Raw genomic sequence first — 17941 nt, 5'->3', positions numbered from 1 at the left:
ATATAAAAGAAAATGTACTCTAACATTGGCTAGCTCCTCCATCTTGTTGATCATCAATTCTAAAATCTTATGCCATGAATTTTTTATTCAATTTCTCCTGCATTCATTTATAATACTATTTTTTCCATCTCTTCTATTTGATTTTGTGTTTTGAAAAATATCATGGGCAAAAATATTGATGTTAATTAATTTTCCTAGAGAAAGCAAAAATAAAAATAAAAAGATGCTAGTAAATTCTAAACAAAGTAACCTAGGCGGCGCTAATTTAAGTTGTACCGGCGGATAACTATGCGTCTCTAAAACATACGCCGACCTCATACTGCGATGCTTATAACAAGCGTCGGTGCGATAATGGGCGACGCTTATATACGCCGGTAAAATGATTTTAATGCTGAAATTATATTTTTGTAACAATTATATATTAAAAATAAATAAATAATTATCAGAGCCAAGTTTCGCTCTTGGGACCTATGAGTTATGGGCCCACCACGCTTCCGCTGCGCCACTTTAATTAATCAAGATTAAAACTCTTATTAATTTAAAAGATAAACTATGTAAACATTATTATATATTTTCATACTATGTGTAGATATTTCGACATCCATAATATTGAAATAAATTTATATTTAACAAGTTCATAATAGTTAATGGGTTATTCATAAAGATTCTGGGGGAGCCGAGGAGTAATGAGTAAATCAAGAGGGATGGCCTTAGAGTTGGTTAAGCCCGGAATCTCAGTCATGTCAACTTGTTCATTGTTTGGAGTTGAGAGGTCAAAGGCATGTATCAAATTAGCAAGCACCAAATGCAAAATTTGCATAGCAAAATTGGTTCCGGGACATGCTCTCCTACCTGCCCCGAATGGAATCAACTCAAAATGTTGGCCCCGAACATCAACTCCTTTGTGAGTATTGAGAAACCTCTCTGGTCGAAATTCTGAAGGCTCCGACCACACTTTTGGGTCGCGTTGGAGCTTCCAAAGGTGTGTGATGAGCCTTGTCCCTTTTGGAACATTGTAGCCTCCTATGTTTATGTCTTGGGAGAGTTCTCTTATCCCTCCAAGAGGACCCGGGGAATAAAGTCTTAGCGCCTCTTTGACTATGGAATGGAGGTAAGCTAACTTGGGAATATCCGAGTCTTCCACTTGCCTTTTCGTCCCCACTTCAACATCCATCTCTTCCTTGGCCTTGCGCAACACGCCCGGGTGGTTCATGATTAAGCTAAGGGTCCATGTCAACACGACAGATGTTGTGTCGGTAGCTCCTGTTATCAAATTCTACGAAAATAAAATTTACTTAATTAAAATGAAAATCTAGGTAACATAATATAAATGAATTTTTTTAATTTTCTTTTTGAAAATATAAATAAACAAAAATATAGATGATCATACCACGCATGTGGCTTTGTTGACAGTATTAGCATCGTAGCCAAAAATGTTTGCATTTTCTAGTGTTGAAATCATCACATCCATGAAGTCTTGGTCATCTTTTCTAGCCTTGCTACTACAGCTCCTTTGATGATGATGCTCCTTTAACCACTCCTCCACGAGGTCGTCTACTTCTTTCCCGATTCTTTTCACGGCTTTCTCACAACCACCTAAGTCTAACCATCGAAGCCAAGGTATCGCGTCACCCACCATATTTACCCCAAGGAGACGAAAAAACTCCCTAAATATCCTTTGACACCGTCTCGCCTCGTCCTTGTCTGGTCCATCCATCATAGTCCCAAAATACCTTTTACCGGCAATCATTTGAAGGATCATGTTTAGTGTCAAATTGGAGAACCATTGACTCATATCCACCGTGACATAGTCTAGCCCATTGTTTCTTTCCCTCCACAACTTATGGAGCTCTTGGATGGAAGTTTTTGTTTCGGAGACTTGCACATGCTTGAGCATATCTAGACGTCGGCTAGAAAGCAACTCCAAAGAAACAATCTTCCTCATCTCGCGCCAAAATGGCCCGTATGGAGCAAAACCAAAACTAGCATTGTTATAGCCCAAGTGTTCTGTAGCTACCAATTTGGGACGGGATGCCACGACCAAATCATGTGTTGTGAACAGCTCCTTGACCAATTCCCAACTGCTAACCACGACAAACTTGTGCAGTCCGAGCCTGAGAGTATAAATCGGGCCATATTTATCAGCCATGTCTGCCAATACTATATGGGGAAGTTTAAGTCTTCGAAGCAAATGAAGGTGGCCTACTATAGGCCATGCTCCATCTGCTTCAGGGGGTGTGTTAGGTTTATGATCTCTAACCTTAAAGGCTTTAAATTGGCTTAGATAATAAAAAAGAAGCAAAATGGAGGCTGCTAGGATTACAAAATTTACAAGAAGAAATGAGGGATATTCCATGGAGATCATATTTGAATGGCCTGTAACTGCATGCCTATAAGGTCTTTAAATATTGTAAGCATGCATATCATAAAACAAGGCTAATTAGTTGTTTTTTTTTCTCTTATATATTCTATGATTATATATGTTGAATTTTCACAAAATACTATACTTTTATTTTATTATATGAAAAAGGTAAAAAAATTGTGACATTAATTATTAGTGAGGATAGAAATTTGGAGTAATACTGGCCCACCTTGTAACTGTGGTTATGTTATGAGTCGTCAATTTTTCTTTAAGAAAAGAAAAAAAGTTATAATATTCGGCCATTTTTGACTCTCGCTATATTTAAATTATGTATGGCATGACAACTTTGAAACGCAAGTAAATTATGAATTCATGTATATGATCTTTCTGTAAAAATTTCAAACGAGAATGACTTGGTGTGTGGAAAAATCTGAAAGAAACGACTTAGTGAAGAAAATAACAAAAATAATTGCTTGAGAAATTAAGAGACGTATATAATTCAAATTCTTGTCAATTATGTTAGGTGAAAAGGAGGCCTAGAATTTAATTTGCATATTTAATAAGCTAGGCCAAACAATTTCATAATATTAATTTGCATGACTTGACAAATTTAGCAACGTGCTCTTAGTTATTCCTTTGCAAATTGATGTGTGAGGAAATGAAAAGATTTCAAGTGATCATGGGATGCTCAGCAACTTTAAGGCAGATCGAGTTTAATTTGTTTTTTTTATCTACAATAATGTTATGCTTTGTAAGAAGGGATATCATAAAATTATGTTATCAAACAATACTATATATTACATAAAGTGTAGCAAAAGAAAAACTACAAACTTATTTAAGCATTCATGTATATATATAATAGTACATAACATTATTCATAAAGATTTGGGGGTAGTCGAGGTGTAATGAGCAGCTCAAGCGGAAGGGCTTTTGTGTTTGATAATCCCGAAATCTCAGACATATCGACAGGTTCATTGTTGAGAGTCGAAATCTCAAAGCCTTGTAGAAAAGTAGCAATCACGAAATGAATAATTTGCATTCCTAAATTTATTCCCGGGCATATTCTCCTACCCACACCAAAGGGAATCAATTCAAAATGTTGTCCGCGAACATCAATTTCCTTTTGGGTGGTGAGAAACCTCTCCGGTCGAAACTCTGAAGGATCCGACCACACTTTGGGGTCTCGTTGGAGCTTCCATATGTGCGTAATGAGCCTTGTTCCTTTTGGGACATGATAGCCTCCTATTTTTAAGTCTTGTGAAAGTTCTCTTATACCTCCAAGAGGACCGGGGGAATATAGTCTTAGTGTCTCTTTGATTGTGGCTTGGAGGTAAACTAGCTTGGGAATATCCGACTCTTCCACTTGCCTTTTCATCCCAACTTCAACATCTATCTCTTCCTTTGCCTTGCGCAACTTGTGAGGGTTGTTCATGAGTAAGCTAAGAGTCCATGTCAATATAGTTGATGTTGTGTCGGTACCTCCAATTATCATGTTCTATAATGTACCAAGTTGATAACAATTATAAATCCAATTTTTTGGAAACAACTAAAACTAAACTAAATCACTTTTGTTTGTGATTGAATGTCATGGTTGAGTTTAGACTCAAAAATGGACAATAGACAGTTACATAGGACTATTTTCGGAATTTGGGATGTTAGGTATGTTTTGGGAATTATTGGATGTAAGGGTTCGCTTTTGTGATTGTACTTGTCATATAAGTAAATAGACTAATTATTAGCATGTAGTAATATTATTTTATAAGAATGATTTTAAAATAATTCTAACTTTTCAAGAACAAACAAAATTGAAGTAAAAATCATACCAGGCATGTGGCTTTGTTGATAGTATTAGCATCAAAACCACCCATATCTCCATTCTCATTCTCTAGTGTCGATATCATAACATCCATGAAGTCTTGATCACTGTTCTTATCCTCCTTACTTTCACCACAGCTCCTTCGATGAAGATGTTCTTGTAGCCACTCCTCGACCAGATCATCCATTTCTTTACCGGTCTTTTTCATGGCCTTCTCATAACCGCCCAAATCTAACCACCGAAACCATGGTATCGCGTCACTCACCATATTTATCCCAGTGAGACAAAAAAACTCCCTAAATATTCTTTGGCATCTTTTTTCCTCGTCTTTTTCTCGCCCCTCCATCATAGTGCCGATATACCTTTTACCAGCGATCATTTGAAGGGTCACGTTTAGGGTCAAATTCGAGAACCGCATTGACTCATATTCACCTTGACCTTGTCTAACTCGTGACTAATGTTTCTTTCCCTCCACAGCTTATGGAGCTCTTGGATGGAGGTTTTCGTTTCATAGACGTGCACATGCTTGAGCAGTTCTAGACGTCGGCTACAAAGCAACTCCAACGATACAATCTTCCTCATCGCGCGCCAAAATGTTCCGTAGGGAGCAAAAGCAAACATGGCATTGTCATAGCCCAAGTGTTGGGCGGCTATCATTTTGGGACGTGACGAGACTGCCTTGTCATGAGTGGTGAACAAGTCTTTGATCAACTCACAATTGCTAACCACAATGTATTCGTGCAAACCGAGCCTAATCGTATAAATTGGGCCATATTTATCGGCCATTTCTGACAATACTATGTGGGGAAGCTTAGGGCCATGAAGCTTGTGGAGATGACCTATTATAGGCCATGCACCGCCGGCTTCCGGGGGTGTGTTAATTAGTTTGTGAGATCTATGTTTAAAGGCCTTAAGCTGTCTTAGGAAGTAAAAGAGAAGCAAAATGCAGGTTGTTGTCACTACAAAATCTATTGGAAAAGAGGAGGAATCCATGGAAATCATAATTTGAAATGAAACTGAATTGGTCTTTAAATGCTACAAGAATTAAGACAGCCTTAGTTAATTAGACTTATTTGGGCATGTACAAAACATAATTAATGTTTATTTTTTCTTATCCAAACACTCCTAAATAAACCAAGACCACAAGGGTCAATTTCAAACTACTTGATTTTATCTTCTTTTTTTTTTTCTTTAAGCCCGTGTTTGGGAGTTCTTGAAATTAATTTTAAATAAACCTTGTCTAAGGGCTTGTTTGAAGTTGGTTATTTGGATGGAGGTTTAGAGTATAGTGATTTTATTTTCTTTTTATGAAAAAGTAAGTTGTTTAAATTTTTAATTGTTTGAATTACTATAATATTATTTTGTATATAAATTTTATAAAAATAAAAGTATTTTAATATTTTATTAATAAATTTAATAATTGAAAATATATGAGCTTACAGTAAAAAATCACAAATAACTCAGATCATTAAACCGTGCCTTGATCTGTATAAGATTATTAAAATATATAAAATATGAATTATTAAAATAATGTTGTTTGGTATAAATTTTAAAAAAAATAATATTGTTTGATATAAATCTTAAAATGTATATTTTCTTTTTAAAACTTAAAATGTAATATTATTTAATAATAAATAAATTTAAGAAAAATAAAAGATAAAGTATTTTAATATTTTATTTAATTAATTAATTGTTAAGAGATTTAATGAAATGTCATTAAATAAACATAAAATTATTTATTAAAAAATAAATTATATATATATATATCATGTCAAATAATAAAATTTAGAGAAATTAAGAGAAAATTTGGGTGAAAAAATGGGAAGATTAACAACAGATATCTCAACATGATTGGTTGTAAAAATTTTAAATTTCTCTTTTGTTCTTTCCCTCATTCTATAAGACTATACACAGTAACATGGTATTAAATTTTTTTATTTAATATTATGTCACGTTAGCTTAATATCTATTTTAACACTCTTTTTTTAGTATAAAGCAGAGTGTTATTCAATGTATCAAAATAACTTTTTCATTTTCTCTCACTTTCACATCATTTAAGTATATACACACATAATTTCATTTTTTTAAACCACAAACAATATTATTCATCACTTGGTAAATCAAACATACAAATATTATTTAAAACGAAGAATAAAACAAACACTCTAAACATTGGTAATTTGTTAATGAGAAGATATACAAACAAGGATGATAATATGGTGGAAAATTTCAGAAATTTTTTTGTGTCCAAATGACACAAACCAAGTCTCTATTTATAGATCTTAAAAAATAAAAAATAATGATATAAATATTTTTTTATTTTGATCAACTATTATGCAAAAGTAGTATTTAAAAAAGAAAACAAAATAAAAAATAACCCACCAGCGCTGCCACTTGAAACGCTGTCATTGTGCCACATCAGCTGGAAATAAAATTTGCACCGGTATCAAAATTTGATACCCATTTTTTAATCCTCAAAATTTGATACTCATTTGTACCATGCTGCACCATTTAGTCCCCATTTAACACCCTGTCAGGGCCGACCTTGAGGTAAGCCCAGCAAACCCCCGGACAGACAAATCCTCAGGGCAGTTCATTTATTAAAATAAAGAAGATATTTATAGTGTTTTTGAAACATAAATGTATTTAGCCTAGTGGTGTAGGATGTAAACAAAATATTTTTAACCGGTCATGAGTTCTAACTTTACCAAAACTTTTTTCTTATCATTTTTTTATATTTTTAGGTTGGGCAGCCGAAAACTCGGGATCAGCATTGCCCCTGCTGTGGGTGTTCTAACTCCTCTAAAATTTATTAAAATAATGAACTTTCTAGATCCACACAAATAAAATAGGTATATCATATCCTTTTAAAAATACTATTTTATCATATTTATTGTCATTTTCACTTTAATTGAAAAAATAAAGAGTGGGTGGTAATTTTATTTTATTAGATTAAAAGAATATATTAAATTAGATAACAAAACATATAAAACATATAAGTTAGAAGTTGATTTTTTTTATTATTATTATTAAAGAGTTGTAGGAGGAAGAAATTTTAGTAAATAACATGACATAACCTTATTAGTTAAAAAGTAAAAATTATGTAAAAAAATAATAGAAAAATTATTTTATTTTTTCAGTCAAAACCATATATTCATTTTCCATTATCTCTCAAATTATTTGATTCAATCATTTATTTTTTTATTAAATAAAAATATTGATTTATCATTTTAGGTTGTGGAGCATTATTATTTCATTTTATTTATTAAAAAAAATCTAGACAATCTTTTAAGCGACAAAATTTGATGATTAATTTGTGGATTAATTTTGGAGGGAGGACCCATGGTAATAATTTTGGACGAATTATTGAAGGATTAACAATCAATAAAAGCATTGTAGGGCCTGCCCTCCTAATAACACGACATGATTTTTGCATCAAATACTATTTTAATCAATTCAATTGCCTTATAGATAAGATCATAAGAAAAATTTTCAATCTCCCAATTATTATTTTTGCCTCCAATTTGGTATTTTTATTATATAGGTTCTTATTTTGAATTGCATATGTATGAGAATTTTTTTATTTATTTTTTATTTTTGCTAAACTATTCAAGAATAATGAAAAAAAAATGAATTCGTATATTTTTTAAATTAATTAAATATATTTAATTTTATAATTACTTACAAAATATTAAAGTTGAAATTTCAAATAATAATTTGAGTATTTGACAATTTTTTCATTATATTCAGCTATTTTTACAATGATATATGATAAGAGCACATTCAATTAAATTTAACAAACCCATAAGTTAAGTTAGGGAAGCTCAAGAATATTAAAACTAAAAATAAAAAAATAAAGAAAAATAATAAAAAGAGCTCACTTTCATCAACTCAGATTTATTTTTTCTTTACATACAAATGATACATATATGCAAAAGAGGATAATGGACAATGTTTAGATTTTTCTTTTTAAATTATAATACATTATTGGCAGGCCGCAACCCAAATCCAAGGCCAGAGTTATAGGCTTTAAACTTAAATAAATTTTAATTTCATGCAACTTAAGTCTAAAATTAAAGTAACCTTCTTAATAATACATTCATTCAAAAACAAATATCTCATTTCATATTATATTATATTATGCCAATATTACTAATATTTTATTTTTTAAAATCTAGACATCGTGTTTCACATGAACTAATATTAAAGCAAATATAAGGCTGATTGGATTTAGTTTTTTATTTCAAATAACCCAATTAATGTATGAAAAAAATAAGATTTTATAGGTAAAAAGATGATATTAGGAGGGAATTTGAGGAAATGACCTTAAAGAGGGGCCTTATTACATATGGTGTGTGCCCATAATTTTAATAGCGTTGGTGACCACTTTTTTTCTGACGAAAATGTCCCTATTGCGTCACGCATCCTCAGGTTGCGTGACGCAATTTTTTATTTTTTTATTTTTCAAAAAATTTTAATTATGAAATTTTTTGGACGAAAATGCCCATGTTGCGTCACGCAACCCCCGTTGCATTACGCAATCGCGTCACGCAACTCCAGGTGCGTCACGCAACCCCAGGTGCGTCACGCAAGGGTATAATTGTTATTAAAAAAAGGGTCACTAGCGCTATTAAAATTATGGGCCCGCAACATATGTAATAAGGTCCTCTATCTTGATGTTCATTTCCTCAAATTCCCCTATTAGGGTGGGACTAACTGACCAGAGGAAGACAGAATAAAGTTGTTTAAAATAATTTTTTATATTAATTTAAAATTGCCTTAAGAAATATTGAAACAATGTTCCTTGTTATTTTTTTCACTCTTGATTTTCAGATTAATTTTTAAAATATATAATCTGTTTCAAATCTTTTTTCAGTAACCTTCAAAGTTAAGATAGTTAAATATATAATTTTTAATTTAATATAATTTTAATATTTTATTTTCAGCTTTTAAATATTTGTTTGTTTCAATTTATTTATTTAATATATATTTTTTAAATAATATAAACATTTGTTTTTTGTTATACAATAATTTAGAAGAGAAGTAACAGAGGGAGAAAAAAAAATAAAAAGTGAACTGCAAATAGTAATTTGAACATGGACTTAAAAAAAAAAACCTATAATGTTCTTTCTATATTATTAATCCAGAGTCCGTTGGTGTCCAAACCCATGCTTCCCTGGTTTTCCGCCAATATATATATATATATATATATATATATATATATATATATATATATATATATATATATATATATATATATCCTAAAGTTAATTATTATTAAAAATTATGTTAAAAATTAAATAACTTTATTTAAATTAAATTATTTTTATAACATTATGTCTCCAAACAAAACTACTGGTGACAAATCATTTTTTCCTCACAAATTATGATTCCACAAATCAATAATTAAAGGAATCTAAATAATAATTTAAGTATGTGACCATTTTTTTCATTATATTTAGCTACTTTTACAATGATATATGATAAGAGCACTCTCAATCTAATTATCAAGACCATAAGTTAAGTTAGGGAAGTCTAAGAATATAAAACTTAACCAAAAAAATATCTTCATTGTTGTGTATTAATTAAAATTTTATAATATTTAATTAAATGATTTTATTTATTAATAAGTAATAAAATATTTTAAAATTATAAATTTATATTAAATTATTTAGTAAGATTAATAATTTTAATATATATATATATATATATATATATATATATATATATATATATGATTGAGAGAGAAAATTTGAGGGAGGGAATGATGTGCCGCAATTTGACAGCAAAAAAAATAACAAAATTTCTCTTTCTTCTCTCTCCTCACTTTTTATCATTGTTTCAGTATATATTTTTTTCCTCGCACTTTTATATTCACCAACAATGAAGATGATGCCAAGTCATTCCCTCACCAAATTCCCTCTTTCTATCACTCCTCATATATATAAATGGATGGTGTGAGTTTGTCAAATGCTCGACAAGTCGCTACATTAGCTGCGCATAAACCATGTTCGTCAACCAAGTTTGTTCAGTGGTCGTAACATAATTGGTTAGTGGAGAAATACACCTCATAGGGATGAAATGAAGAATTCTATTAAACAATAAAATATATATATATATATATTTGTTAAAATCAAAATGATAATTTCAAAATATTTTCAAACAATAATTTTATTTTTAAAATTTTTAATTTATATATATAATTTTATTTTATTTAAAAGTTTTATTACATAAATATCTAACAAACTTATGTAAGTAGTGATAATTTAGCATAAAATATTTTGAAAGGAATAATTTTATATTAAAATATTTTATTTTATTTAAAAAATAATCCTTCCTTAAAATTATGTCACATAGAAGGTTTGAGTTTTGTTTTTGCTAGGGGCTTTTTCCCCTAAAGAGTAATTCAGACCTTTTTTTTTTGTCCCTGAATTATTTTAGTAGGTCTACAAAGCATTTTCATTTCAGTTCTTTCTTTTCTTTTCTTTGGCTCAACACATACAACTCTAGCAATATGATTTTTTTATGTTTTTTAAAATGATCCTGCAATTAAATAAAAATTGTTTAAACATAATATAAAAAAAAAAAATCCTAAAATCTTATGCCATGAATTTTTAATTCAATTTCTCCTGCATTCATTTATAATACTATTTTTTCCATCTCTTCTATTTGATTTTGTGTTTTGTAAAATATCATGGGAAAATATTGATGTTAATTAATTTTCCTAGAGAAATAAAAATAAAAATAAATATAAAAAGATGCTAAAAAATACAATCGGTCAACATTTCGCTGGAAAATTCTAAACAAAGTAACTTAGGCGCGGCCAATTTAAAACACGCCGACCTCACACTGCCGACGTAATATTAAGCGTCGGTAACTTATTGGGCGACGCTTATATGCACCGGTTCAAATGGTATTAAGGCTGAAATTATAATTTGTTTCAAACATATATTAAAATTGAAAAGGAAATTTATCAAAGTCCAATTTTGATTTTGGGACACGTGGGTTATGCGCTTCTGCTGCGCCACCCTATCTAACGAATTAATACTTTTATAAACTAAATAAACATTATTATATATTTGAAGCACCCATATTATATATATTTCAACATCCATAAGATTGAAATAAATTTATATTTAATAAGTTCATAATAGTTAATGGGTTATTCATAAAGATTTTGGGGTAGTCGAGGAGTAATGAGCAAGTCAAGAGGGATGGCCTTAGAGTTGGTTAAGCCCGGAATCTCAGTCATGTCAACTTGTTCATTGTTTGGAGTTGAGAGGTCAAAGGCATGTATCAAATTAGCAAGCACCAAATGCAATATTTGCATAGAAAAAATGGTTCCGGGACATGCTCTCCTACCTGCCCCGAATGGAATCAACTCAAAATGTTGGCCGAGAACATCAACTCCTTTGTGAGCATTGAGAAACCTCTCTGGTCGAAATTCGGAAGGCTCCGACCACACTTTGGGGTCGCGTTGGAGCTTCCAAAGGTGTGTGATGAGCCTTGTCCCTTTTGGAACATTGTAGCCTCCTATATTTATGTCTTGAGATAGTTCTCTTATCCCTCCTAGAGCAGGGGAATAAAGTCTTAGCGCCTCTTTGACTATGGAACGGAGGTAAGCTAACTTGGGAATATCCGAGTCTTCCACTTGCCTTTTCGTCCCCACTTCAACATCCATCTCTACCTTGGCCTTGCGCAACACGCCCGGCTGGTTCATGATTAGGCTTAGGGTCCATGTCAACACGACAGATACTGTGTCGGTAGCTCCTGTTATCAAATTCTACGAAAATAAAATTTACTTAATTAAAATGAAAATCTAGCTAGGTAACATAATATAAATGAATTTTTTTAATTTTCTTTTTGAAAATATAGATGATCATACCACGCATGTGGCTTTGTTGACAGTATTAGAATCGTAGCCAAAAATGTTTGCATTCTCAAGTGTTGAAATCATCACATCCATGAAGTCTTGGTCATCTTTTCTAGCCTTGCTACTACAGCTCCTTTGATGATGATGCTCCTTTAGCCACTCCTCCATGAGATCGTCCACTTCTTTCCCGATTATTTTCATGGCTTTCTCACAACCACCTATGTCTAACCATCGAAGCCAAGGTATCGCGTCACCCACCATATTTACCCCAATGAGACGAAGAAATTCCTTAAATATCCTTTGACACCGTTTCGCCTCGTCCTTGTCTGGTCCATCCATCATAGTCCCAGAATACCTTTTACCGGCAATCATTTGAAGGATCACGTTTAGTGTCAAATTGGAGAACCATTGACTCATATCCACCATGACATAGTCTAGCCCATTGTTTCTTTCCCTCCACAACTTATGGAGCTCTTGGATGGAAGTTTTTGTTTCGGAGACTTGCACATGCTTGAGAAGATCTAGACGTCGGCTAGAAAACAACTCCAAAGAAACAATCTTCCTCATCTCGCGCCAAAATGGCCCGTATGGAGCAAAACCAAAACTAGCATTGTTATAGCCAAAGTGTTCTAAAGCTAGCAATTTGGGACGGGATGCCACGGCCAAATCATGAGTTGTGAACAACTCCTTGACCAATTCCCAACTGCTAACCACGACAAACTTGTGCACTCCGAGCCTGAGAGTATAAATCGGGCCATATTTATCAGCCATGTCCGCCAATACTATATGGGGAAGTTTAAGTCGTCTACGAAGCAAATGAAGGTGGCCTACTATAGGCCATGCTCCGTCTGCTTCAGGAGGTGGGTTAGGTTTGTGAGATCTAACAACCTTAAAGGCTGTAAATTGGCTTAGAAAATAAAAAAGTAGCAAAATGGAGGCTGCTAGGATTACAAAATTTACAGGAAGAAATGAGGGATATTCCATGGAGATCATATTTGAATATATGGCCTGTAACTGCATGCCTATAAGCTCTTTAAATATTGTAATCATCCATATCATAAAACAAGGCTAATTAGTTTTTTTTCTCTTATTCTTATTCTATGATTATATATGTTGAATTTTCACAAAATACTATATTTATTATATGAAAAAGCTATAAAAAATTCTGACATTAACTATAGTGAGGATAGAAATTTGGAGTAATACTGGCGCCCCATCTTGTGACTGTGGTTATGAGTAGTCAATTTTGTCTTTGAGAAAAGAAAAATTATAATATTCAGCCATTTTTTACTCTTGCTATATTTAAATTATGTATTGTATGACAACTTTGAAACGCAAGTAAATGATGAATTCGTATCGATCTGTAAAAAATGTAAGTCTACATTCCATTAAGTATTAATATATAATAAGATAAATTATTTATATGGTGGGCTATATATTAATGTTCTAGGCTTTTTAATTAAAGTTTAATTAACCCACAAACACTTTGAGGAATGATGTTTGGTTTACAGGAAGCTAGGTTGACTCTCTCCATTAATTAAGGTTTTCTAAAGAGAAAAGTTTAAGATCCGCACAGCTATGAATGAATCCTGCAGTATGTGTTACCATTTTATGATCGGTGAAAATTGTACGGTTCAAAAATCCTTGACAATAATTTTTTTAAACTTGAAGTTCATGTGTTCGATCTAACTTGTGGTATGAAAGTCTTAGTTGAAGAACGTATGATTTTCCAAATTATGATTTCATATAATATATATATATATAAATTGAAGTTTATATATATATATATATATATATATATATATGAAGAAATGTCATAATAGAAACATTAATGGAAGATGAACTAATATATTAATTAATTAATTAATATATTATATTATCTGAAGTATGGGTTAAAGTTAAGAAAAATAAAAGTTTGACTCGATCTATCCTATCTTCGTAATGATGGGTTCAGTTATTTTTAATTAAGAGATTGATGAGGTAGTGTGCTGTCCTCATATTATTATTATTATATAATAATAATAATAATAATAATAATAATAATAATAATAAATGTCTGCCTTATCGGTAAAAGAAGAATACGTTCTTGACTTTTCATCTCTTGTTGATTATTTCTGTTTTTTTTTAATTATGAGAATGTGATGGCTGAAATGAATTAAGTTATTAATATATTATTATATATAATATATTAATATATAAATAATTGACTTGCACATTAAAAAAGAAAATACAGAACAGTTTAAAATAAATATTTTATTTATTTTACTGTCTAATTAAGAAATGAACGAAATTATATCAAACAGTAAGTTTTGTTTGATCATTATGAAAGATAAAAAATAAGGTTTCTTTTAGTATTATGAAGGGTCTATTTGAAAATTTTAAGTTTATAACATTTAAATTTAATGAATATAATTAAATTGGTTTGTTAATCACTAAAGTGATCTAAACAGAAAGTTTATATTCACCAATAAGTATAAATAATTTATTAGTCCAATTAGAAGGTATATAAATATCAAATTAAAATTAATTACTTAGGTTTATGTGATGTCAATAATAAAATGATATTATAATTATAGTTTTGTCATGAGTACATTGACGTTAATATATAGAAAATCAAGGTTAATCAATTATAAAATAATTGTGAACATTATGGTGGTAAATTAATAAACTTAATTTATTTGGTATACTTAATTATAAGCAAGTATGTCTTATTGAAGTATTTTAATTATCATTTATATGAAATTATTCTTGGGCATCAATTATGTTGGTATAATGGTATATCACTAAAAGGAGAACATCAATATATACGCCTTATGTAGATATCTGAATCAAATGTATGCCACTCAAAACATTAATGTGTGAGCATAGATTTTGCAACATTTGTTCATGTTTCTCTTCATTAGTAGATAACATCTATTATTAAGTTTAATAGACTAAATTTCTCAGATTGGTGCTTGGGATTTTGGATCTTGATTTGGCACTCTTAAGTGAAAACCAGATGATATTGCTGGTATAAACAATGCTGAGAATATATCTTTCCACGAAAAATCTAATCGACTCAGCTTAATTTTCATGCGAATGAGTGTAGAAAATAACACCAAGTCCAAAATACAGAAAATTGAAAATGTTAAGAAATACATGAGGTTCGTGGTGGGACACTGATGAGCACTTTAAACACGATTATGTTTGAAGGTTATCTACATATGCATAACCATATTATTGAAATGACGAATATACAGCAAGACTAAAGATCATTACGATGAAATTAATGTTCATTCCTAATTCCTTAACCTCAGAGTACGATACATTTCAAATAAACTATAATACTCTAAAGGATTAATGGAAATATTCTGATAATGTTCATTTCTAATTCCTTAACCTTCGAGTACGGTTCATTTCATATTTCATATGAAAATAATATTCCTCATTTAAGAAGAAGTGAGACTTAAAAACCAAAAATTCATTATACACATCTAATAAGTAAGAAAGGAGTTGGAGAATTATTGAAATATTTATTAAATAAATACCTAAAAAACTCTTATAAGTAATGATAATTTAACATAAAATATTTTTGAAAGAATAATTTTATTTTAAAATTTTATATTAAAATATTTTATTTTATGAGAAAAAAAAAAAAATCCTTCCTTAAAATTATGACATCATAGAAGGTTTGAGAACCCATAAATTTCTGTAGGAGAAATAAAAAACATTTCTTAGATGCTAGGGAAATTTGATGAAATGACCTAATAATGCACTCTTTTTAGGAAATGATCAGCGCCTCATAAACATTGCAAAAATACTCTTTAAGAATGTGTAAAGACGAAAATACTCCCGTTGCATCAAGCGGCACGTGTTCGCGTCACATAATGACCAAACGTGATGCGCGACCGCGATCCGCGTGACATGAGGGATATTTTCGTTTGAAATAGTCATTTTTGCAAACTTTATTAAGTCGGGTCATTTCCCAAAATGATTTACTTGTTTGAGGGGGAAATTGGATGAAATGACCCCCCAAATAAGGCTATTTGCATCCGTGGTAATGTTTAATAATTTTTGATCTGATGACCACTTATTTTTTTTTTGACGATTTTACCCTTTTCGCGTAACGCGAAGGGAGTTCGCGTTTCGCGAAGTGAAACAGTCTTGATATATATACTCAAATTTTTTCATTTCTCTCATTTTCTTTCTCTCTCCTCCTTTCTTTCCTCCGGATTTTGTCGCCGGCGGCGTAAACTCCGGCGACTTCGACTATTATGAATGAAATCTACAAGATAAGAAACCTAATCCCCGAATCTATGTTTGTATAACAGATTTATGTTCTTATTTGTATTTCTTAATGAAACCCTAACCCTAAATATGTTCTTTTTGGTGATATTTGTTCATATTGAATCATATTTGTTCATATTGGGTTATATTTGTTCATATATGTTCATATTTGTTCATATATTGGTTTATTAGTTCATATTGGTTCATCTTATTGATTGTTCTTTTGGCTGTGATGATATTTGCAGATGATATCGTTTCTGCTAGTTACTTAACGAAGCGTTAAGTACTTAGCGAAGCGTTTTGTACTTAGCGAAGCGTTAAGTACTTAACGCTTCGGCACGCGCGCGTAGGAAGACGAAGAGGCGCGCGTATATGCACGCGCCATACCATATATTTTAAAAAATAAAACATTTGGACATTCATTTGTTTCCCTCTTCTATCCTCTCGATTCCTCTCTCTCTACAACCGTCTCACTGAAGAACACATTGACAAGGCCGATCTTCCCGTCCCCCTCGTGTCCTCCCTCTCTATCATTTATTCCCCATAAATCTCAGGTTAGTTTTATTTTGGTTGTTGCATGTCTTTTTTTGGTTATGGGTTTTCATATTTGCATGTTTAGTTTTAGGGTTTTGGCTGTTTCAGTTTATTTGGTTAGGTTTAGCGTTTAATGTTTGTTTCTGGTTATTGATTATTGCATTATATTTGCATGTTTGTTTCTGGTTGTTGGTTATTGTTTCTGGTTTAGGGATTCGCGAAGTACTTAACGCTTCGCTAAGTACTTAACGCTTCGTTAAGTACTTAACGTTTGATGTGGTCTATGTATATGATCTTACATTTTTGTTGTTGTTCCTTTTGTAGATGGCAGAAACCACCGTTCCTGATTTCCCTGGACGGATTTCTTGGAAAAGCGCCCTCTGCCTTAAGAAGATTGTAACGAAGTTTGAGGAAATGGATCTTGTGGAGAAGGTGTACAATACCCAATTCCGATATATAGTCTCTGCCCCAGTGTTGCAGTTCTCAGGAACTATTGTACATCACATGTTGCTTAGGAGGGTAACCTCAACCTCCAAGGAGATTACTTTCAATATCAATGGGCAAGAACTTGTGTTTGGTATGAAAGAGTACGCCTTGGTGACGGGCCTAAACTTCGGAAGGTTTCCTGAGGTGAACGAAGAAGAATGCCGAGGTTGTCCACCTCTGTTGGTAAAATATTTTAAAGGGAAGTCGAGTGTAGTAATGCAAGACTTGGAGACTGCTTTTTTGAGATGTAGAGATAAGGAAGATGCCTGGAAGATGGGGCTGGTATGCTTGATTTGCCTGTACCTATTTTCATTTGACCCAAGGAGGGTGGTATTTGCCAAAATCCTCCACATGGTCGAAGACGAGGAAAGTTTCCTCCGATTTCCTTGGGGGAAAGTGACCTTTAGAGCCACCCTCAAGGGTTTGAACAAGAACATGAAACATCTCAGTCACACATATTATAAGAAGAAGAAGAAGAGTACTACTGATCCTTATGCTCCTTTTGCTTATAACATTTATGGGTTTGCACTGGCATTTCAAGTGTGGACATATGAGGTCATCAAAGGTTTTGTTCCTAAATTTGCTAGAAAGAATGAGCTTAATG

At 31.7% G+C, this 17941-nt stretch overlaps 3 protein-coding genes across 3 annotated transcripts; all 3 read right to left on the bottom strand.

Moving 5' to 3' along the window:
- Window positions 1-590: 590 nt before the first annotated feature.
- On the bottom strand, window positions 591-2356 carry LOC124932613 (cytochrome P450 CYP82D47-like). Its single transcript, XM_047473271.1, has 2 exons — window positions 1391-2356; window positions 591-1276 (listed from the first exon to the last, which is right to left on the bottom strand). The coding sequence occupies exons 1-2, from the start codon at window positions 2354-2356 to the stop codon at window positions 653-655; spliced, it is 1590 nt and encodes a 529-aa protein (XP_047329227.1). The 3' UTR covers window positions 591-652.
- An 877-nt stretch (window positions 2357-3233) lies between these two features.
- On the bottom strand, window positions 3234-5171 carry LOC124928900 (cytochrome P450 CYP82D47-like). Its single transcript, XM_047469149.1, is given in 3 exon segments — window positions 3234-3857; window positions 4186-4590; window positions 4593-5171. Coding segments are annotated over 3 exon segments (1608 nt in total).
- A 6169-nt stretch (window positions 5172-11340) lies between these two features.
- Window positions 11341-12822, bottom strand: LOC124928899 (cytochrome P450 CYP82D47-like). The gene is made up of 2 exons (XM_047469148.1): window positions 12064-12822; window positions 11341-11961 (listed from the first exon to the last, which is right to left on the bottom strand). The coding sequence occupies exons 1-2, from the start codon at window positions 12820-12822 to the stop codon at window positions 11341-11343; spliced, it is 1380 nt and encodes a 459-aa protein (XP_047325104.1).
- Window positions 12823-17941: the final 5119 nt, after the last annotated feature.

Source organism: Impatiens glandulifera, chromosome 3, assembly GCF_907164915.1.
Source record: "Impatiens glandulifera chromosome 3, dImpGla2.1, whole genome shotgun sequence".
Classification (NCBI taxonomy): Eukaryota; Viridiplantae; Streptophyta; class Magnoliopsida; order Ericales; family Balsaminaceae; genus Impatiens; species Impatiens glandulifera.
The sequence above is the reverse complement of the archived record's forward strand: the minus strand, read 5'-3'. Positions and strand labels throughout refer to the sequence as shown.